This window comes from Alexandromys fortis, unplaced genomic scaffold (assembly GCF_014885135.2).
Source record: "Alexandromys fortis isolate MF-2015 unplaced genomic scaffold, M_Fortis_MF-2015_v1.1 scaffold_98, whole genome shotgun sequence".
NCBI classification, from domain to species: domain Eukaryota; kingdom Metazoa; phylum Chordata; class Mammalia; order Rodentia; family Cricetidae; genus Alexandromys; species Alexandromys fortis.
This window is the reverse complement of record NW_026068002.1, coordinates 3,884,367-3,906,919: the sequence shown is the minus strand read 5'-3', so window position 1 is coordinate 3,906,919 and position 22,553 is coordinate 3,884,367. Positions and strand designations below refer to the sequence as shown.

Here is a 22,553-nt window from a genome sequence, read left to right as displayed (position 1 = left end):
TGTTCTGTCCCGTGTGTGCACACAGTTTCAAAGCCCTTCCTGAGTTTGTTTTGTGACCAGTAGCTTTAAGCTTCCTTAGACCCACCCTTCCAGTGGAGAATGACAATCTGAAAATGTGGGGGAAGTTGATGGGATGGATATTTTACAAGTTTTCCGTGTAGAAAAGACTTAGGAGGGGTGTGAGCAGGGCCAGACCCTCTGGTCAAAATGTCCTCTCCCGATCCCTCCTGCTCTTTCCCAGTCTGGTGCATCCCTGCTTCACCAGGATGTCTGCTGCCCCATAGTGAATGACAAGTCACCCCTGGGAGGAGGGAGGTGGACCAGAGAGGGAAAACACTTCCCAAATCCTGTGCCTACCATCCTGGGTTCCTGTAGAGCTGTTGGGAGTGGGGAGGAGATCTAAGATGCTCAGGGTGGAGGGGGCATTCCATAGTGCAACTACCTCTATGCCCCCTCCTTCTCTATGGCACACACACTTCTCCCACGATCCTCTTGGATAAAGAAAATAGCCAACTAGATGTTCTGTACCTAAGAAAACAGAAAGTTCTCCAATGAAACTTTGACTTTGGCATTGAGTTAAATGGGTTTCAGGTTTGTTGCTATTAATTTGAATGTTTGCTTTTAACGCCATCACAGGTAGAAGGTTACTAAGGAGAAAAGCTCACAGGTGCCTAAATAGCTTCTCTTAGACTTTAGTGGCTTCTTTTAGAACTTTAGAAAATGCCTTTGAAGACCGTAGCTGGGTATCATGGCACACACCTGTATTCTTCCCCCAGGAGGCTGAGATAGGAGGGTTTAAGGCCAGATGGAGTTTTATCGAAGCTGTAAAGAAATGAAGCCAAACCGAGCCAAGGAAAGGAGGAAGGATGGAGGGAAGACTGAGAGAAAGTAAGGATGGGGTGATACAACTGCTAACCTAGTATTGCAAAGCCCTGGGTTTGGTCATTGGTATTTCTTTAGAGGGAATTCAGACCAAACAGAGACATACAGCGAAGTTTGAGGAGGTAGCCAACCCTGCCATGTCTGTATTCTTCACTCTGCATCCTGACTGTCTCTGTCTCTCTCTCTCTCTGGGGTGTGTGTGTGTGTGTGTGTGTGTGTGTGTGTGTGTGTGTACATGATGTTTGGGAGTGGTGGAATTTTCAAGATTAGAACTAATGAACCCAAGTTCATATAACTCCTTCTCGAACATCATCTCGATCTTCCAAATGTCATTTTGATAAGTTAATATAAACAAATCAAAAACATCTGCAGCAAAAAAAATCCCCCCTCCCACCGCACAAGGGCTTAACAATTAAATGGAAAAAATGTTTGGCACAAGTGTTTTGGGTTTTAGCGGATCCAGAATGTTTTGAAAAATAGTCCTAAGACATTGGAAGTCTGAAGGACAGCTGGCTCACTCCCCCTTTAGAAACTGCCGTGTTTGTTTCTGTTCTGTGTCACCCCACATGGCTCTCCTGGTCTGTAGAGCCAATGCTCTTGTGGAGGCTCAGGTCTCTGTCCTCGGAAAAGCCTGTGCATTGCCGTCCCCTGCCGGCGCTGCTGTTCCTCTTTCCTCACCCGATCCTCCATTCGGTTCTTACGCAAACCCAGGGCTCTGGATTTTAGGCCCCAGGGATTTAAAAGTCATAAGGGGAAGCAAGATCATGTCCAGTTGCAAGGCCCAGTCCTAGACGTAGGCCCAAAGTCATGGGCGACTTAGATCACTGTTGAGATTTTCTCAGTAACCCAGGCTCACTACTCCTATGGTGCCCAACACAGTCACTGTTCCTTAAGAAAAAAAGACAGAGAAGACATCAGATGTTCGGAGAATGAACTGAGATGGAAAGGTCAGTCAGGGGGAAAACACAGTTGAGTTATAGACAGGTTATAACTACCGATTTTTAAAAGCCACTATGCCAGGCATACCCTCCCTGGTAGTCTTGGACCCAGACAGACAGATCTTGACAAAGACCAACAAAGCAGAAGAAAATCATTAGTGTGCTGTTTCCTGTCCAGCCTCTGTTCAAAGAAGTCAGCCTTCCATTTGTATTGACTTTGAGTCTCGCCGTCCTGAAATTTTAATCATCTGAGCTCAGGAAAGACAGCAGTTAAATCGCCCAGCCTGGAATCCAAGCTAGTCTCATGGATGAGAGATGAAGTCGTTGCATGCTCTCATCCCTTCTGCTTTGCCCTTCCTTTACCGTCTTTCCCAGTAAGCACCATTCCGTTTTCTTATAGGCTAGAAGGCCTTGATTCCCCAATTAGCAGGTAGATTTGTGTCAGCTATGACATGCCTGCCTCATGGAAAAATCAATATGACTCCTCCATGGCTTTTGAGCTCATCATTGCTAATGATATTTTCCCATTACAATTATTTTTTATTTGTTTACCACTTTGGTCTTTGATCTTGAGATCAGGTTCATTCTAAGTGCGCTATGCCTTTGACTACTAAACTGTGACCCATGTCGTCTTTATAAAATTTAAGAAATAAGAGGAAACCATGGAAATGGGTCATCCCACTGTAGATTAAGTCACAACCTTCTTTACCTCTTTAAAAATGTTCCAGCAACCAGGGCGGGGATACTCACACATGTAATCCCAGCATTTAGGAAGCCAAGAAGTTTGAGGCTAGCCTGCACTACAGAGTAACTTCCATGATAGCCTGGACCTCAGTCTGGAAAGAGCCATGACCAACACTCCAGTGGACTTGCTGTCGTTCCTTCCTCAAGTGTCAGTGTCAAACATTGGCTAGACGTAGCGTCTGCATGTGACTTCACCCCTGTCGCTCACACTCATGACTTAGCACACAGCACTGTTCTCTGTTTAGGGAGCCTTTTGCTAAATGTCCGCCTCTGACCTGTAGTTCCCAGCAGAGTCAGTGCCTGCCCCCACCCCCTGATGCATGAGTGTCCGTCTTCCTACAGCACACTGTGGTCTGATGTTACGCTAGGACTCAGGGCTAAATGAAGCAATCATGCTCTTACCCACCTCCAATAGCTAAAGTGGTTGCTGTAAGGGGCTGGTTTATAGACACGGCGTGTCTTGTAAGTGGCTCGCCATTTTCCTTATTTTATTTTATGTTGGGCACAGTAGTTTGTACCTGGCATATTTCCATGCTAAGTCAGTGCTTTATAACAGCTGGGAGAGAGGGTTTGTTTCACCGTATTCCCTCTCCATGTGATGTAAGAACACATCACTGAACCCAGCCTCTCAGAGAAGCAGGAGGACATAATTCTATGTTATGAAGCCTTGTGTTTCTCACATTTGGCCTTCCCAATGCCTCTGCTTTGAGTAAAAATTCTGGCTGTAAACCTGAGTCAGCAGAACCCACAATGGAGAAATTTAGCCCTTCGTCTCCTGTCTTTGGGGGCACCGCTCCCCACAGGAAGGCATTTTCCAGTGACTCCCTGGTCCGCTGAGTATCTGTCTGTAGCCCATAGCTGACATCTATCTCCTCCCATAATCCTACGTACCTGAAGAGTTACCTATCCTGATGATGACCTTGGGTGAGCGAGGATCAATGGCACCACCCCTGGGCACTGGCGACAATAAGCTGGAGGCCTAGCTGGATTAGGCATATTGTCCGTTACTGCACACATAGCTAGAAATGGCAGAAGAATCCCTACCCAGCCAGCCTGGGTTAGAAAAGGCAAACTTTAGAATTTCCATTGTTGATCTTATTATCATACTCTTCTCCTAGATTTTATTTCACCTTGGAAAAGAAAGATCTCTTTTTTAGTGCTGTAGAGACGCTAAAGACAGCTGCTTCTCCTGCACAGGAGGCTGGCTTCTAAGCCAGGACTGAGGTGGTTCAAATGCCCTCTCTAGAGCAATAAATGGGACTTACTTTCTGTACTTCGCTGGTCCGAGAAGGCAGGGTTGATCTTCAAGCCTGTGATCCTCCCTTTACTCATTTTGAGTTTATTATCCAGAAATTATGTAAACTTCTCCCAAATCAAGGCCAGGAGCCCCAAGCTACCACATTTTATTCTGCTAATGAGTCTGTCCTCTGCTATTTCATTGAAGTGTGTGTTTTGTGAGCTCCTCCTCTGTCACCTTCTGTGGGGAAGGTGCTTCGGTGCTAGACTGTGATCCATTCTAGCACTCAATTGATGGCAGAATTCCCACCCTACCTCTCCCCCATCCTCCCTGCCCCCCCATCCCGCTGCCACCTCCCGAAGGCTTCACTTTGCCCAGCGTTTTGAATCTGTCACTTCAGTTACAGCTGCTGGCATCCTCTCCTCCACTTGTTGCATCCTCCATGGCTGAGGACTGAATCTGAATCTTATTTTGTTATTTGGAAACCATTCACACTGGACCCGTATGACTCTGGGTGTGGACCTATGCCCACCAACAGGCGTCATGATCCCTTGGGAGCTTTTAGATGGCTCAGTCCCACCCCAGGTCAATTTGCATTTTAACAAATGGTGATTTGATTGTCTATTAGAATTGAAAAGCACTTTGCAGAAGGTTTCCCTGCTTTCACTACAGCCACCACCATCATCACCATTTCGTTGGTCATCCTCACTACAGCCACCGCCTCCACTGTCGTCATCATCACTATCATCATCATCATCATCATCATCACCTTCATCATCATCACCTTCATCATCATCACCATCATCATCATCACCATCATCATCACCATCATCATCACCTTCATCATCATCACCATCATCATCATCATCATCATCATCATCACCAAGATAACAACCAGTTTTCACTGAGAAATTTCCTCCCTTAGTCCTTCCAGCATCATTTTGTGACTTGTTCTGTTACCCTTCCCACTTAATGAGTAAACTGAGGCTTAGTGAGATCATATGATTGATGTAATGTTAGTCAGACAGTGAGCAGTGAGCCAGCCTGGCTTTAATCAGAGCATCTTACCGCTTTGGCCTGGGGTGTTCACCACCTGGCTCTGTGGCCTGCCCTCTCCCTCCCCAGGTCAGACGTTTATTGGGCATTCTAATAATCATGATGAGAGAAAGAATGCTCAGATCTCTCAACCAGGCCAGTGTCAACTGCTGTGCCCGCCAAGATCCTGATATTTATCTTTATACAAAACAAAACAAAACAAACAAACAAAAACCCCAGTTGGGAGGAGAAGTAGCTGTTTGCCCTCTGTCCTGTCTGCTTGCAAAGAAAGTGACTGATCCATGCTTGGCTTTGTTTTCTGCATTCTTTAAGCAGGCTGCTTTGCACAGAACAGTGGTTCTCAATCTGTGGGTTGAGACCCTTTTGGGAGTCAAATGACCCTTTTACAGGGTCACATATCAGGTATCCTGCATATCAGATATTTACATTGTTAATCATAACAGTAGCAAAGTTGACGTAGCAATGAAAATAATATTATGATTGGGGGTCACCACACCATGCGGAACTGTATGAAAGGGTCACAGCGTTAGGAAGGTTGAGGATCACTGCTAGAGAATGCTCTGCCAGACTCATGGAACATTCAATCTGTGTTGTGGAATGAAGTGTTACCTGGTTCTAAAATAAAAAAAAGTAAAGCCCAATTAAGAACATTAAATGATAATGTTTTCCTTTTGATACACCATTGCTAAGGACAGAGTGCTGTTGATGTCTTCTGTAAAAGACCTTTAGGTCTTAAAATCATTTATAAACAAGCATATAATGTCTCTTAGCCTCTGAGAGTGAGCTACTTATACTGCCCCTGACGAGAGTGGCCTGCTTAGCGTCTAGAGAGTGTGTGTCCATAGGCTGTAACAGGCAATGGCAAGTACTAAAGTGAGCGGCACAGGGGGCTACGCTCATGGCATCGTGTGGTAGCATCTTTCCGGTTCTCTGTTAAGTGGGCTGATATAGAAAAGCTGGGTTTTTTTCTTACTTGTAGAAGACTGTTGGCCAGGCCACAGGGACAAAGCAAATGGAATCTCCAGGGAGTCTGGCACCCTCTTCACCTAAGTGTTCCTCACTAATAGTGCCCTGCTACCTGGCCCTGAGTGCAGCCTAGCATCGGCTTGTCCCAGTGGAAATGTATTGTGCAGAGCTTAAGCTTCCCGCCTCGTTAGTATCAGGTAGGCCAGTAGGATGGATGGCATCTCACTGATGGTCCCTCAGATGCTGGCAGCTTGGTGAGCTCCTGTTTATTCTTGCTGGAATTGTTCTGCTTTTAACTCAGTTCAGATCTGTGGTCCTTCCTGCTTCATCCCAGAAAATGAAAAATAATGCCTTTTTGGCATTGTTTCTAGAATTTAAAGAAAAATGATGTTATGATCCAAATTTCTCTTATTTCAGAACATGATAATAGATTGCCTTAACGTAGGCTCAAGATCAAAATATCTTACCCTCTAAATTTAGATTGATCTTGACTCTAGAGGTTTTGATCAATACCAGCAAAGCCTTTTCCACTAGCATGCTCAGAACATTGCTGTGTGCATTTGTATGTGAACGAATGTGCTCCAGAGAGGGTGTGTGCATAGAGGTGGCCATCAGTATCAGTTCCTGCCCAAGAGACAATTACATTCCTGGCTCTGTGTGAGGAGAATTGTGCAGAAATCAACATAAAACAACTCTCATTTGGTTTTAAATAAGCCTAATGTTAATTGTTCTCAGAACTGGGCTTTTTTTTTTCACCTCAAAAATTCAAACTTTTTTCCCTTTTAGATATAATGAAATATTGCTAGTGGAAGTCAGTTTGGCATCATGAGAGATGTCAGACTTTTGAAAATTGTGCGGCCTAATTTAAAACCAAACCTCAAACCCTTTTAAAGAACAATAAAACATACTTTATATTGTATGCTTTTTGTGCATCTTCCCACCTCAAAAAAAGAAAAAAAGAGGGGGAGGAAGGAAGGCAGGAAGGCAGGAAGGCAGGAAGGCAGGAAGGCAGGAAGGCAGGAAGGCAGGAAGGAAGGAAGGAAGGAAGGAAGGAAGGAAGGAAGGAAGGAAGGAAGGAAGGAAAGCTCTCAGTGTGGACTTCGAGCCCTGTTGTAACAGTGAGATGACTTGAACTTGACCTTTGGAAGAAGACATATTTATAGCTCTAATGTAGAAAAGAATAGACTTGTAACATGGCCTTGCCTCAAGGTTCTTCCAGAGTTCACCTTAGAGACCTCAAGGTTAGGTTGGAACAGCTACAGCCCACGTGATCAGGGCCAAGGGTTAATAACAGGAAGGTGATGTCTGGGCCAGGAAGCGACACTGAGCTCAGTGGTTTTCAAACTGATTGCCAAACTTCCCTGATAGGTGCTGCTGAGGGCTTTGGAAGAGTAAGAGAAATGTGGCCCAAGACAGCTTCCCCCAGGCCCTTTCTCTCTTTCATCCTATGAGGACAGACACTCAGTCTTATTTCGTTATGAAAGTTGTGGGGAAACATCTTATTTAATGAGCTGTTTCCTCCTCCTACCTCCCACTTCAATCATGCAGTAAAAAGCAACTGAGGCCGGGTGTGTGGGCGCTCACCCAGTGAACCCTCAGGCAGGAGGATTGTCAGTTTGAGATCGTGGTGAGGAACATAGCTCAGAGGGAGATGCTTAAAACTAAGTAAACTGAGCCGATCGACTTTGTCCTTTATATCCTTTAAAGCGAAGAAAGGCAAATGGACTTCCCCAAGGTCACACTTTGTTTTGACTAAAAGCCATTTCTGGCGTTCCTCCTCTGAAAGCCTGGGCAGGCTGCCAGGTCTGCCGGGCATTCGCCTCTCTGCTGTCTGGATCAGCCACGCTGACCTGGGTGAGTGGCCTTGGCATTTAGGACTCCTGGGTTCATGATTAGAAAACAAAACGCTGCTCAGATATTCTGGATAGAGTCGAGTCAAGAAGCCATACATCCTGGCCTCTGGCTCTCTTGCTCAGACAGCCACTCTGGGCCTTTCTTATGTTCTGATTCTCTCACCGCAGCTTTGCAGAAGATGGGCTACCTGTAAACACCAGCAGCTCCACCCCCAACCTCCCCACCTGCCCGCCCACACCACCGCATCACCATGATGGGAACCCTGATGGAGGAGATTGTGCGTTTGGAGAATTTAGGGTCAAACAGGAAAGATGTGATTGGGAAAACTGAGATCACAGAAAGAAAAAGCCAAAATGCCCTAGGAAAACACGAGCAATCCATAAGATAGACTAATGAGAAAAATGGATGCCATTTGGCAGTCTGGGATAATGCCTGTGGGAGTAATTTCCGTTTTATCGCTCTTGCTTCCCAGACAGACATTCTTATTTGGCTGTGTGACAGTTGATATGCAACTAAAAAGCGTTTGGCTTTTGTTTTAATAACAGAAAAAGCCCTAACATGTATTAAACTGGAAGGGACAAAAAAAAATAAAAAATCTAAAAATCTTTAGAAGGAAGTCACATGTCAAGGACAAACAGAAGTCACTTGCCAAGAGCAAGCACTCAAACATTTTAAGAGCTATTCTCTGTCAACCCGCATGTCATGTTTAGCACTACCTGCTCCTTGTCTGTAACATGACATGTTAAACTTTGTCTCCTAGACCCCAAAACACTGCCCAAGCACCTGGGCTAAAGGGTCCCTTACATCTGGTAAGCTGGGAACAGGGAGGAGAGATCTGGGACGAAGACTCCTTGCCCCTCTTCTCACACCCACCCCTTAACTCACCAGCTCCATCTCTAACCCTTGTTCTTGTTTCTGTCATGGTTCCCGGAGGAAACCAAGACACACCAGAGAAATGGAACTCTGGTTGTCTCCTGCGCTATAGTAAAGCTCTACACACTGATAGCTCCTTCCAGGGAGATTCAGATTCTCCTACTTTAAAATAGTATCTCTGTGGTGTGTGTGTGTGTGTGTGTGTGTGTGTGTGTGTGTGTGTGTGTGTGTGTGAATAAGCGTTCATCTGCGCCATGGTGGCCGTGTGGAGGTCAGAGGACAACCACGAGCGTCTGTGTTTGAGACCGCATGTCTTTGTGGTCTACTGCTGTGTGCTGTAGGTTCCCCGGTCCAGGAGCTTCTGAACTCTCCTGTCTCTGCCTTCCATCTCACCGCAGGAGTGCTGGGGTTACAGATGTCAGTGAAGCTTTTGGCTCTGTGTGGGTTCTAGAGATCTCAGTTCAGGTCTTCAGATTTGCCTAGCAAATGCTTCATCCACTGAACCACATCCCCAGCTCAGAAACTCAGATTCTGTTTATATGTTTATAACTATTCACCATGTTACTTGGGTACCTATAACTCAGACTTTAGTGGTAAAATTTGGCTGTCAAGTTAGTTTTGTGTCTAGAGATGTTATCTGGAAAACTCCTGTCATGCGTTGTTGGCCCTCTTATTTAGGTTTGCCCTGCTTCAATTCTTCCTAAAGTCACTTTGAAGTAAACTTCACCCCCATGAGTGAGGACCACTCCCCTTTTAACCTACAGGATGTGCTTCTGCTTCTAGGAAGCATATCCAGGGCGATCCTTGCGCACTCTTGACTTGAGACTGAGCCCTCTAACTAACCGTGACTGGTGACTCCAGATCTTCTCCCGGTGCAAAAGGCATTGAACTTTCCCCCCAGGTTCCAGGGTGCTGCTGGGGAGACTGAGATGCTGGGATAAAAACTAGAACCTCTCCGAGAGAAAAAGAAGTAAAATGCACACTTGGCAGAGCGCCAACAGTGTCGAATCTAGCTCTGTTTGTACAACTTTCAAGGTCAGCTTTTTTTTTTTAATGCCTAAAATACAAAAGTATTGTTGGCTGTTTCCAAGTTCTCCAAGACACCAGCCCTTGAAAAATGTTTTTCCTCCACAATTCCTCTCAGCAGATGAGAATGCCTGCCGTACCTCTCTCTAGAATAGTCCCAGGTCACAGTGTAGCTGCTCAACCTTAAAGGCAGGAGGTGGGTGTGAATGTCTCCAAAATAAATACATTTGACTTTCCCCCTGGTGACTCAAAGACCTCGGCTTGGCATAAAACAAAATAAGGATTGCAGACCTGTAAATCCTTAGACCTCCCAATCTCACGCTGTCCCCATCCTCCTCGTTTTCTGTGTCTGCCTTTTAGCTTTGTCAATGTGTATTCAAATTCTCTACTTTACAAATCTGGCCTCATGCCCTACACCTGGGACCCTAGCCTTTGGGGTGCCTAGGCGGATCACTGTCAGGTTTGCAGCACCTGGGTGATCTAGAGAGTTCCAGGCCAGCCTAGGTTACATCCGCAGGGAGACACTGTCTCCACCAGAAAGGGGCGTGACTGGGGTGGGGCAGAGATGGAGAAAGAAGAGAATTTTTTGGTTCACTCAAGAAATGAAAACATCTTATTGTTAAATCTGCTACTAATATGCTACAATATAAAAATGTTTATTTTACCATGGGGTTCTACTTTCATTTCTGTGGCTGTGATGAACTACTCTAACAAAAGGCAAACATGGAGAAAATGGTTTATTTCAGCTTCCAAACGTAGACTATAACCCCTATTGCTCTGGGGTGGCAAAGACAAAGCCAAGAACAGAGAGAATGAATGTAAGCATCCTTGCCTGCTTTTGCTCGCTTCTGTTTCCCCACTACTAAGCAGTTCAGGACTCCCTGCCTAGGGAATGGTGCTGCCCACAGTGGGCTTGCTGGCCCACGTCAACTGATTCACACAATCCCACACAGGCATGCCCGCAGGCCAATACAATGTAGGAAATTCCTGGTTGACACTCTCTCTCCAGGTGAGTCTAGATGGTGACAAATTGACACATCGGTGACACATTGTATTAAAGTGCATTATCTGCTTATTCCTGGCACATTCCCCTTCTGCCTGTTCCGTGACAAGCTGACAGCAGAGAGGTGACAACATGGCAGACCATCTTAACATTCCCCAGTGGTCTAGCTGTATTTGTGACATCATCCCTGTGGTGTGACCTCATCAGTCCTATTTAAAAGGTGAACTAAAATGTAGAGGCACCTGCTTTTTCTAATGCCCCTGGGTGAGTCATCTGTTGCTGTTGAAACGAATTGCTACTTAGTGGCTTATGGCAACAGGCACTTGTTCTCTTAGACATCTGGTTGTGAGAAGTCTACAATGGACCTTTACTGTCTAAAGTCATTGTGTCTTCAGGGTCCCGATTCCTTCTGGAGACCTTCCTTTAAGCTTTCGGAGAGTGCACAGCTCGCGCCCTTGGCTCGTGGGCCCTTCCTCTATCCTCTAAGCTAGCTGTGCAGCGTTTCCACCTAGCTCTTGATTCTGACATGTCTGCCTCCTCCCTCCTTTTTATCTCAGGTGATGGAATTAGAGGCAGTTTATTAAAAAAGAGAAAAGGCAAATCCAGTAGTCGAAATGGGTTCATGATCTTGGATGACAGGCCAAAAAGCCCGGGGCCACACCTTCACTTCATCTTGTGAAGGATCCCTGTGACTATAGAGCCCACATGGATGATCCGGAAAAGCATCTTTACCCCCACCACACACACACTTCATCACCTAAGTGTATTTGCAGTGACCCTTTACTCTGTAACATATTCATATGTTCTACTAACTAGACCACCCTGCATGTGTCTGCTCTCACCTGATCTCAGAAGCTAAGCAGAGTTAGACCTGATTGGTACTTGAATGGATTGAATAAGTGTCTTGACCTCCTATGAGTTTCTAGCTTTTTATATACACAGCATAGAGGCTCCAGTGTGTTTTGTGTATACATGGATGTATGGAAGGAGAGGAGAGCTTCTCCTGGTACATCTGCCTTTGATGCTACGTATTTAATCTTAAAAACAAAACAAACAACAACAACAGCAAAACCAAACAAATCTAATGTCTCCTAAGCTGCTGCTCACAAGCTGGGGCTGACGGATATTCAGCAATGACACAGGCTGGTGTTAATAAAACACAGTAGCAGGAGGAGGCACACCCACCCTGGTGGTGAGTCTCAGGCAAGGCTTTTCCAGACACGTTAAATGAACTCAGGAACTCCTGGCCTTTGTCTTACAGGCTTATGTAGAGAAGCACGTTGTGAAGAATTATTTCTACTATTACCTGTTCCGGTTTTCTGCTGCCTTGGGCCAGGAAGTGTTCTACATCACGTTTCTCCCATTCACCCACTGGAACATCGATCCTTACTTGTCCAGAAGATTGGTCATGATATGGGTCGTAAGTATTTTGTCCTTATTACTACTTTCTTATCACAGACACATCTAAGGTGACCACCTGCCTTGGTACTGAAGTACCTGGCCCAGGTGGCCCTACTTCCTTAAAACCACTTGCAGGGGGATTTTCTCTTTGCTCTAGTCTAGTTTAGAAAAAGCATAAAATGTGAGTGCATCTTGTTTGCAAAGAACAGACCAGCCTGTGACTTCATGTACTTTGATGCACTTTTTCCTATAAATAGACAGACGAGAGGAGAGGAGAGACGATGAACAGGAACAAAGGAGCTTCCTAAGAACCCCCGGGAAGGGGTAAAACCTTCCCAGAGGCTATATTAGTAAAATTTGATCAAAATCTAACTGGAGACAGTAGACCAGAAATTCCAAGCACTGGAAAGCAATAACCCTTCATACATTGGAGAGATCATAACATCATAGGCAGAGTGTTTTCCTAGGGAGTAACCTAAAGGCAGTTGTGGCAAGTCCAGGTGTACAGCAAGAGCCCCCTCCTGATGGTTCCTTGGTACCCTATCTTTTGGCCTTGTTTGGGAGAAAGTTCTGGGTCGATGTTTTTGGTTTTTGTTTGTTTGTGTTTCAGTTTTTATTGTTGTTCTTTTGCATGGGCATGTATGTGTGTGGTATGTACATGTGCCTGCGAATGTCCACATGTGTGCGGAGGTACGTGTGAACATAGCAAAACCATTGCCATTTTTCTGATGAGAGTACAAGCCCTTTGTAGATTCTGACAGTTTCTAAGCAGACCCAGATTCTCCCCTAATAATTCATGGGTTTTGATTGTCCCGGATCAGAAGCGAGTCATGTCCCTGTTGAGGGGAGAAGAGGGTTTATTTACACCGTCACAGCTTGGAGGTCGGGGCAGAGGCTCATGGTCCTAAAAGCAACATCTGGCTGGTGTGACACAGGTAGTGTGCTTTTATTTTCAGCTACATAAGGCCGCTCCAACTCACTCAGAGAAGTGGGGTGCATTCTAAGGGTTTAGGGAATCCAGGAGCCATAGCCTCCAAGGACCTACAATAGGGAGTGGTTTGGTTGTCGGGTGCAGGTGAGCTGTGACTGTCCTCTTACCTCCTGCTGCCAGCTAGGACTGTTTCAAGACAATCGTATGTAGCTCATTGTAAGGTCAGTCTCATACACCCATTTTTCTCTGGCCAGTCCCTTAGAATGGCCGTTCTTGGTGCAAACAGTGGTGAATAGGGGTAGGGATGGATGACTGGCTGGGCTGCCAGTGCCATGGATCAGGCTTTGGAACAAAAGAGACCTGGGTGATTGTCTTAATTTGGGTTTTTATTGCTGTGAAGAGACACCATAACCACGGCAACTCTTATAAAGAAAACATTTAATCAAGGGGACTGGCTTACAGTTTAGAGGTTCAGTCAATTATCGTCATGTTGGAGAGAATGGCAGGGCTGCGGGAAGAGGGGGTGCTGGAGCTGAGGGTGTACATCCTGCAGGCAACAGGAAATCAATGGACACACTGGGCGGTATCCTAAGTATATGAAACCCCAAAGCCTGCCCCCACAGCGACACAGTTCCTCTAACTAGACCATACCCATTCCAACAAAGTCACACATCCCAATAGCGTCACTCCCTGTGGGATTATGGGGGCCAAATACATTCAAACTACCACAGTGATGAAACCCAGAATTGAAACCTTTTTCAAGGCACTCAGTGATTCTGGCCTTCAGTCTCTGCTGATTTAAGCAGAAAGGACACAGAGATCTCTGCAGGCTTGTTACATGGCCACACGTGTGCTATGTAGGTGACAGGTCCCTCTGTGGTGTGCAGGAGGAAGAAAAATAGCAAGAATTGGGTGGAACGACATAGAAGCTGTGATGCCTTTGTAAATGCTAGGCTGTCTTCACTGATCTTTGTCCTGCCTTGTGAGGCCCCCTCGATAGCAAGCAGTTCTCCTGAAATGAACACTGAATCTAACGTAGAATAATTTGTGGGTTGCCCGTGGCTTGTACGCAGTCCGATTGCAGGGGCAATTTTGAAAAAGCTTAATGACTTGGCAAGTGTACACCCTTTTATTATTATTTTTCTTTCTTGTAGATGTCACAACTTGGCAAAAAGGCAAAGCAGAAAAGCACAATGTTCTTTCCAGGGAACCCTTTGGATCCTATGCTTTCTCAACAAAGAGCAAAGATGGGGAGCTCGGGTTAAATTACAGTTTTCCTTTCTGTGTTTGATGACTCACACCCCCAGCTAGCTGATACCATCAGCTCAGAGCCGTTCTGAACCCCACATGTAACCTGCTAGCCTGCTAGGGTCTGACTGCTGAAGGGTTTGGGTAAAGTAGTCCTGCCCAACACTGCAGGGCTGGTGACGTGTGTCTAAAGAGACCCGTGTTTTCCACTGCCACCTGCTTGTCCCACAGAGAAGCCTGCCACCTGCTTGGAGAGGTGTAGAAGAGGGCCTGCACCTCACACCCCCTGGCCTGGGGTCAACTTTGCAGAGCCAAAAGATGACTTGAAATGTGATTATCTCCTAATCCTCTGTTTAAACTGCTCCCGCCCGTCACTTCAAAAGCCTTCTCGGCTTGTTAAATTGGTTCTCGCTTGAGATTAATGAGTCTTTAGGCAGTGCCAACAATAGCCAGATGGAAGCCCCCTCTAACTTGCGCGGAATGCAATAGAATTAGGCGTCCAGGATTCTGCCTCTGTCCCTCTGAAGTAGAATCTGTAATTTAGCCTTAGTTAAATATTAAGGAAGCATCTTGATGGGGCTGTTAGGCTCAGTATATTGGTTTGGTCTTGACGCATAATAGGGAAAAGTATTGGTTTTAGTGTAGGCTAACCATGAAAAACAAAAAGCCTTAAAATTGACTCATGCGGTATACAAATACATCTGCCTCTCTGTAATTATCACATTATCTGAAAGTGAGTCCTCCCCGTTCCTTTTGGTTATTGGCGTACATTCACTGTACACAGTGTTGGATTTCACAGGGACATTTTCATCTAAGTCTGTAGCGTACTTTGATCATGCTCCCTCGGTACGACCCTCCCCTCCCCTCCCTTTCTCTCCTGCTCGGCCTGCTTTCACATAGCTCACAGAACTACCTGGGGGGGGGGCACTGCACCCAAAGAAACTCCCACACCAATCACTAATAGAGAAAATACCTCCATAGCTTTGCCTACAGGCCAGTCTGGTGGAGGCATTTTCTCAGTGGAGGTTCGCTCTTTACAGCTTGTGTCAAATTTATAAAATTTGATGGTATAAAAGCTGTAACCCTGGTGCTCAAGAGACAGAAGCAGGAAAACTGAATTGGAGGCTGGTTTATGCTATACAATGAGGCAATCCTGGAGAGAGATTGGAGGGGAGAGGGGAGGGGGGAGAGAGAGAGAGAGAGAGAGAGAGAGAGAGAGAGAGAGAGAATCTGACTATAAGAATGAATGAGCAACTGGGAAGCATACCCACCTTCTCCACTATCACTCTAACCCTTAACTATTATCCCACACCTCCTAAGACTCAGATGACAGAGACCTTTGCCCACCTCACTCAACTATCCCTTCTGATGTTTCCCTGAACTTATGTGTGGGTGGATACTGGGCTTGAAGCTCAGATAAGCATAAAGTTGATAGCGATGTGGAGCACGGGAGGAAGACTATTTTTAAAAATGGAATCAGGCCAGATCTGCATGAGGATGCAGAACCTGTGCTTTGCCGCATTTTGCTGCCGAGCTCCCCACCTCGCCATGTGGTTTCACTCTGCTTTGTGATGCCCCGGACATGACAGCGCACCCTTGTAATCCGAGCTCACATGAGTTTGGGGCTAACCTGGGCTGTTGTGTAAGACCCTGTCTCCAAAAGATGACACAGAACCCAATGATTGGTGCCAAGTCATATTCATACCCCAAACTAAGGCGCAGCCAGACCTGGCAGAGTGTTAGGAATCTGTTTATCTTGTATCATGGCTCCACCTGCCCTCATCCCCATCACCTATGGGCTTCAGTATCATTCCCTCAGTATCTTACAAAGGTACCATCCTGGACTGGCTTTCCCCCAGAGTCTATCTCATTTATTTGTAAAACAAAAGGAAAAATATTAACTAGTCAAACAAGCAAAAAAAGTTTGCTTTTTTTCTTTCAAACTTTTGTTTTGGTTGGTTTTTTTCAGACAGGGTTTCTCTTTGTAGCCCTGACTGTCCTAGAACTTGCTTTGTAGACCAGGCTAGCCTGGAACTCACAGAGATCCTCCTGCCTTTCCCTCTCAGGTGCTGGGATTAAAGGTGAGTGCCACCACTGCCCATCTCAAATAAAAATTTTAACAACTCTTTCTTAAGACAAATAGAAAACAAACAAACAGAAACCTCATCTGAGCTTGGTGGTACATTTCTGTAATCCTAGCCCATGGAAGTAGAGGCAGTAGGACCGGAGTTCAAGACCAGCCACATGACAGTGGTCTCAAAAAAAAAAAAAAACCTAAATAAATAAATAATCAGTTTTAAAATCTCAACATTTTTTTGGTAAGCTATATTCTGGAGTGGACATGGTTCCTCCAGTAGCTTTTTGCCAAGCGCCCACTCTGAGCCAAGTAGTGTACATTCAGAGCCCAGGTTTACAAAGAAAACAGACACACAAAGAGATGGACCTGCCCAAGGAGATACAGCCACCAAGTTCAGTCAGTAGTGGGTGCACTGGGTCTTACCTCTTAGATCCATGCCTTTCTTCCTGTTTTTCCTGCCCACCTCAGTATACCGCTTCAAATGGCTCCTGTAGTTCCTCAGAAACCTCTTTACTTAAAAAGGCTCCCCTTTGGATGTCAGTGTGGCGATTTCTCAGAAAATTAGAAAACAGCCTCCTCAAGACTCAGTTTTGGGGAATATATCCAAAGGATGCTCAATCGTGCCACAAGGACATGTGCTCAACTATGTTCATAGCAGCTTTGTTTGTCATAGCCAGAACCTGAAAACAACCTAAATGCCCTTCAACCGAAGAATGGATAAGGAAAATGTGATACATTTACACAATGGAGCACTACACAACAGAAAAAATTAATGACATCTTGAATTTTGCAGACAAACGGGTGGAGCTAGAAAACATCATTTTGAGTGAGGTAACCCAGACCCAGAAAGACAATTTTCACAGGTACTCACTCATAAGTAGTTTTTAAACATAAAGCAAAGAAAACCAGCCTACAAACCACAATCCCAGAGAACCTAGACAACAGTGAGGACCCTAAGAGAGACATACATAGATATAATCTACATGGGAAGTAGAAAAAGACAAGATCTCCTGAGTAAATTGGGAGCATGGGAACTGTGTGAGAGGGTTGAAGGGGAGGGGAGAGGCAGGGGAGGGGAGCAGAGAAAAATGTAGAAAAGAAAAAGAAAAAAAAAGAAAGAAAGACTCCCCTTAGTGTCACAGGTAGCCCCAGGACACGAGCTCTTTTCAGTGCTTTGTGCTATGGTTTCCTGCAACATCTCATCACCTGCTGGCTGCATGTCCCAGATTTTCTTTTAATAACCCCTTTAGAAGGCTGGAGCATCCCTGGGATGTGAAGGACAGTGAAGGTGAAGAGCTTGGTCCTGTGGTTTCTGAATCAAAGGCCCATAGAGGGAAGGTTGCCTGCTAATCTTAGGCCCAGCTTTCATTTTCTTCTCCTAATTTTCAAAGCAACCAACTCGAAAAGATTGCCTGAGGCAAATAAGGGGCCCTTTTTCCTTTCAGGGAGGTGGAGCTTTGACCTGTGGGGGACTGGGAGTTTTCTGCCAAAGGTAGACCTACTGCCAAGTGGCTCGCCTCTGGGTACCTTCTTCCGCCTGTATTCCTGTCCTGTCTTGTCACAGTGAGAGATGGGAGTGCTTTAGGGCCACACTGGTGCTGCTGTAGCCTGTGGGGATTGAGAACTGTCACTTCTGCTGGGGAGATGAGGGACAGACAAGCTTTCACACTCAAATGTTCTGTCCAGTCAGAGCTGAGAGAATCTTGTCTCCAAGATTTTATCTATTGGCCTCTGGAGTTTTCTAAAAGCCCGAGAGCCTTCTGTCCCCTCTGATTTCCTCTCTCCTTTCACTGTGCAGCTCGGGGCTTCCCCAGAAGCCTTCTGTGTCCTGGGAAACAGCAGAGGACACCCCCTTTAGTGAGAGCACCCTGCCACACAGGATACCTTCATAGTGTATCTGCTGCCAGATACCAGCCAGGTCTTTTTTTTTTTTTTTTTTTCTCTGCTGGTTCCTGTAACTCTACACAGTGGCCAGAGATGCTGGGTTCTCTATGGATCTTAACCTTCAGGAAACAGTGTTTCTGACCCTGGCTGCAGGTGTCACAGCCTTCACCTGCCAGATCCCCTTTTCCCCTTTTTGATCGTCAAAACCCCCGGCCAAAGATCTGTGCTCTCCTTGTCGGGCTGAATCCAGCATGCGTGTTGTTCATTCATTCTCTATGAGACAGAAGCCAGGGTCTCGACTAACTGCTTGTGAATAAATAGCATTGCAAACTATGTCAGCGTCAGCTGCACTAAGGGTGTGCGGCTCAGTGAGAGTATCCCTCAACTGGATCGTATGCTATGCTAGTGTCCAAGACAAGAAGTGATCTCCCTACAGTGAGATCCATCTCTCGGGCATGCTGACTAGTGCTGAACAGCGTGTAGACTTGAGACATGCCACCAACAGGAGCCAGAAGGAGGGAGCTGAGATTTGAAACCAGACCTAACTGGTCATAGAGTCTTGAAGCCTCTGTTTCCTGTACTCACCTTCTCCCATAGTTATATTAAGCATTCTTTGGTGGTTTTGTATATTAAAAAAATGTTCAATTAATTTTGCTTTTCATTCTGTAAGGAATGACCCACTTTAGGAAAGCATCTGAGTGCTGAGCATGGTGCTAGGCCGTGGAGCACTTGCTCTGCCTGTTTTAGGCCCTGGATTCAACCTCTAGGACTGGGGAGAAAGAAAGAAAGAAAAAGGAGGGGAGGAGGAGAGCATACTGAACAAATGAAAGCTTCGTGAATCCCACCAAGTTTGTTGGTTGAGGGTTCTCTCCGTCTGTCTGTGTGTCTGTCCTTGCAGGTATCGCAGTATGTAGTTAATAGACTGCTTTGTGGCAGGTAATTGGTATGTATGATTAAAAGCAACTTTCAGTTCATGATTTAAAACAAAGTTAGAATGAGCTACGGGATTAGAGAAGATTCATCAATATTTCAGTCTTGAAAAATGGAGTCCAAGGATGACTTATGACCCTTTCGAATTAGGGAACTGGCTTCTAACCCCGGGTGACAGTTGCTCACCCTGTAGTTTGTGTGGCGTGTATTACACACGTAAAGCAAGATGAGAGGCCCATATGGAAACGAACCCAGGCCAGGATGGGCTCGTAACTGCTCCAGCTTCCAGTTACATATAGCCTGGAGATTACTAATAACTAGTCTAACAGTGTTTGTTATGACTTGATGACTATAAAATTGAGGTCCAGCAGAATGCCCACAGGACTCCTTGCTTTCTGATATTTGTTTTTATTTAAGATTTATTTATTTATTATGAATGTAGTGTTCTTCCTGTGTGTCTGCTTGCACACCAGAAGAGGGCACCAGATCCCATCACAGATGGTTGTGAGTCACTATGTGGCTGCTAGGAATTGAATTCAGGACCTCTGGAAGAGCAGCCAGTGCTTTAGCGTTGTAGTCTTCCCAAGGGTCCCAGATAGGGAGAAATGGCTGTGGTCATCTATACAAGGGACTCTTAGGGGTATGGTGGCTGGCCCTAGCCTGGCTTTAAGTCCCTAGGAGACTTTTGTTTTATACATAAATGTAAGCCGAACAGCAGTTTGGTGAGGGTGTACTTAGGGCTCTTTTTTCTAAGGTTGAGGTGGGTGAGAAGCAAGCCTGTGCCCTCAGCCTCACTCTCCAGGGTGGCAGAGGAGAGCATGAGCATACAAATTCATGGTCTGTCCTGGGTCTACTCAGATTTAACTGAAAAAAGATGTTGCTTTTTTTGTCCCTTTTAAATTTTTTCTGGCATTCCCAGGCGCTGAAATCAGAGTCAGAGAAACAGTAGGGTTTTTTGTTTTGTTTCGTTTTGTTTCTGTTTGAAAGTACTCTTTGGACACATAGCAGCTGGACTCTGGAAGATGGAGAATGGCATTCTGAACATTTTGGGGAAACCTCTAACTTGGAATTCGTAGGTTATGAAAAGCTTTTAAACCTACACTGTGTAAGCAAATAAAGGCTGAGTAAAACTCGAGAGATGACTTCCTGGTTCACTTCGTCAACTTGACAGTCTAGAGTCATCTGAGAGAAGATGCTTCGACTGAGGAATGCCTACCTCAGGCTGCTCTGTGAGCGGGTCTGTAAGATGTTACCTTGATTGGCAATTGATACGGAAAGACCCAGCTCACTGTGAGCTGAACCGTTCCTCACACAGAACCTGGGCTGTTTATAAGAGCTAGCCAAAGAGCCATCCTGCAAACAGCCTTCCTCCTTGGTTTCTGTTTCAAACAGCTAACTTGAGTCCCCGTCCTGACTTTCCTGAATGATGATCGTGACTTGGGAATGGAGGTGAGACAGCGAGGTTCATCATGACAGCAGACTAGAACAGATCACCTCTTTTATTAGGCTATAAGAAAGGATGCGAATGTTACACTCCTAATTTAATATAAACTCTCCAATGGATGGCCCATCTGTAACATGCTGGGGACCCTGTAAGGGTTTCTTAAACAGGTGCTGTGAAATCAGGAGAGCTTGAGGGGCCTGAGAGATGGCTCATCCACCTGTCCTTTAAAGCCTTTAACCAGTCTGCAGTCTGGCTTCGGAAACTTAAACCTAGACTTATAATGTGGAAGTTGTTCAGAATGAGTGCTAAAGATGAGGTTTTATGCTTTCTGGAAAAATCTACTAAGGAACAAGGAATGCTTGACTCTATCACAGAGGACAATGAAGAGCTTTGTTGTTTCTGGTTTTTGTTTGTTTGTTGAGAGAATTACAGCGTGAAAACCCTACCGAAGTCTGAGTTACAGAAAACCAGCTGCCTGTCTTAAATGAATACACACATCTGTAACCTAAAGCGATGTGTTGAAGGGTGCGCTGGCCTGCTCCCTATCTTCCTTGGGGACGCTCATGCTGAGTGCCCAAGCACTTATGAGAAATGTGTCCAGGAAATTTTATGTGACAGATAGGAAAACATCTCAAGGGACTTTTTAGGGTATTTTCTTTAAAATTAAAACATAAAGAGCCACACAGGTGTTAGGCTCTGGTTCAGAAAATGTGTGTGATAAGTGGGACAGAAAGCTTGTGAATGAAATGACCCTAAAAGCTAAGGTGACTGTCCCCCAAATCAAAGCCTAGACAATCCTAAGATACGCCTTCGTGGTCATTTGGCTATCTGTCAACCTTTATCTGAGATCGATGTATTAATGTTATTGATGATGCTGGGGACTGAACTCAGGGCCCAGCACACACACGCTAAGCATGACTTCTGTCACGGGACTGTGCCGCCAACAACTACATCGCGATTATTTGCACATAAGCAGCAAATGTTGACACAAACAAGAAAACCTGCATAGTCGTCTTTGAACACATCGCATAGGAATTTTCCCAAATCTTATAGTCCTCTAGATAAAACAAACCTAGGTGTGTTTCTGTCCTTTTGAGGGTGAATGGTCCTCAGAACCATAGGTGTGCTGTATTAGTTATTCACAGAGACACTTTGTTACCGAACTGTCTGGGCGCACGCCCCCTAAGTCCGAGAACTGTAGGCGTGTACTGGCTCTTTAAGATGAGCTGTTTATAACAGGGTGTCTCTGCCAGCTCTTCACCTGCACTTTGGAAACAGATGGCTGTAAGCAAATTAGAACTAGGTAGTGTACCATTTCTGTCTCTCCAGACAAGACGTCAAGAGCCCGTGTAGCATCCCTGTAGAAAAGGATACAGGAACCAGGAGTCAGCGGGTCTTCTTTGTAAGAGTAGTATTTTCACAGTTCTGCAGGAGCACGCCCTTTGGAATGTATTCTTAAGCACATTTGCCTTTGGTTTGTATGTATGAATGCTTACTGTGAATGGGACACCAAGAACACCCAAAGCTTGTTCCCACGCCAGCCCTTTCCTGCCATCATTGTCCTGCACTGGCCTAATTGGGTAGAACTATCATCAAACATAATGGAAAAAGTATGCAAAACATTCAATGGTTTCCTACCCTCCTCCTAATGTGTTTCAGGGCTGCCTTTTCCAGCTGGAACTGGAGCTGCCCAGTACCTCTTTCTCAGTTGTTTCTGGGCAGCCTCCCACCCAGCTTTGTTGCTTTTAATAGCTTATAAACTATATTAATTTTGAGAGGTACTGTGTTGCTTTCAAAACACATAAAATTTACATTCTCTTCATATACCTAAACTTTGGGTTAATTGCACCAGATAGCTATGTATTCTACTATATAGATGGCTTATTTGCTTATTTATTTTGCAGTGGCAAATGTTCTTCCCCTGAGCCTTCTCCTACATATGTGTGCTTATGTATGCGTTTACATGTATATGTGCAGTATCAAATGGATATATGTGTATATGCAGAGAGCTCTATTGAAGTTATTCAGTCTTATGTATTCCGTGTGTGTGTGTGTGTGT

At 45.3% G+C, this 22,553-nt stretch overlaps 1 protein-coding gene across 1 annotated transcript in view; it reads left to right on the top strand.

Annotated features, from left to right (window-relative positions):
• Sgpp2 (sphingosine-1-phosphate phosphatase 2) overlaps positions 1 to 22,553 on the top strand; it is a 111,777-nt gene that overhangs the window by 37,775 nt on the left and 51,449 nt on the right. Inside the window, exon 2 of the mRNA XM_050161041.1 lies at positions 11,841 to 11,999. Coding sequence (XP_050016998.1) covers positions 11,841 to 11,999 — 159 coding nt within the window. The remainder of the gene's footprint in view (positions 1 to 11,840; positions 12,000 to 22,553) is intronic.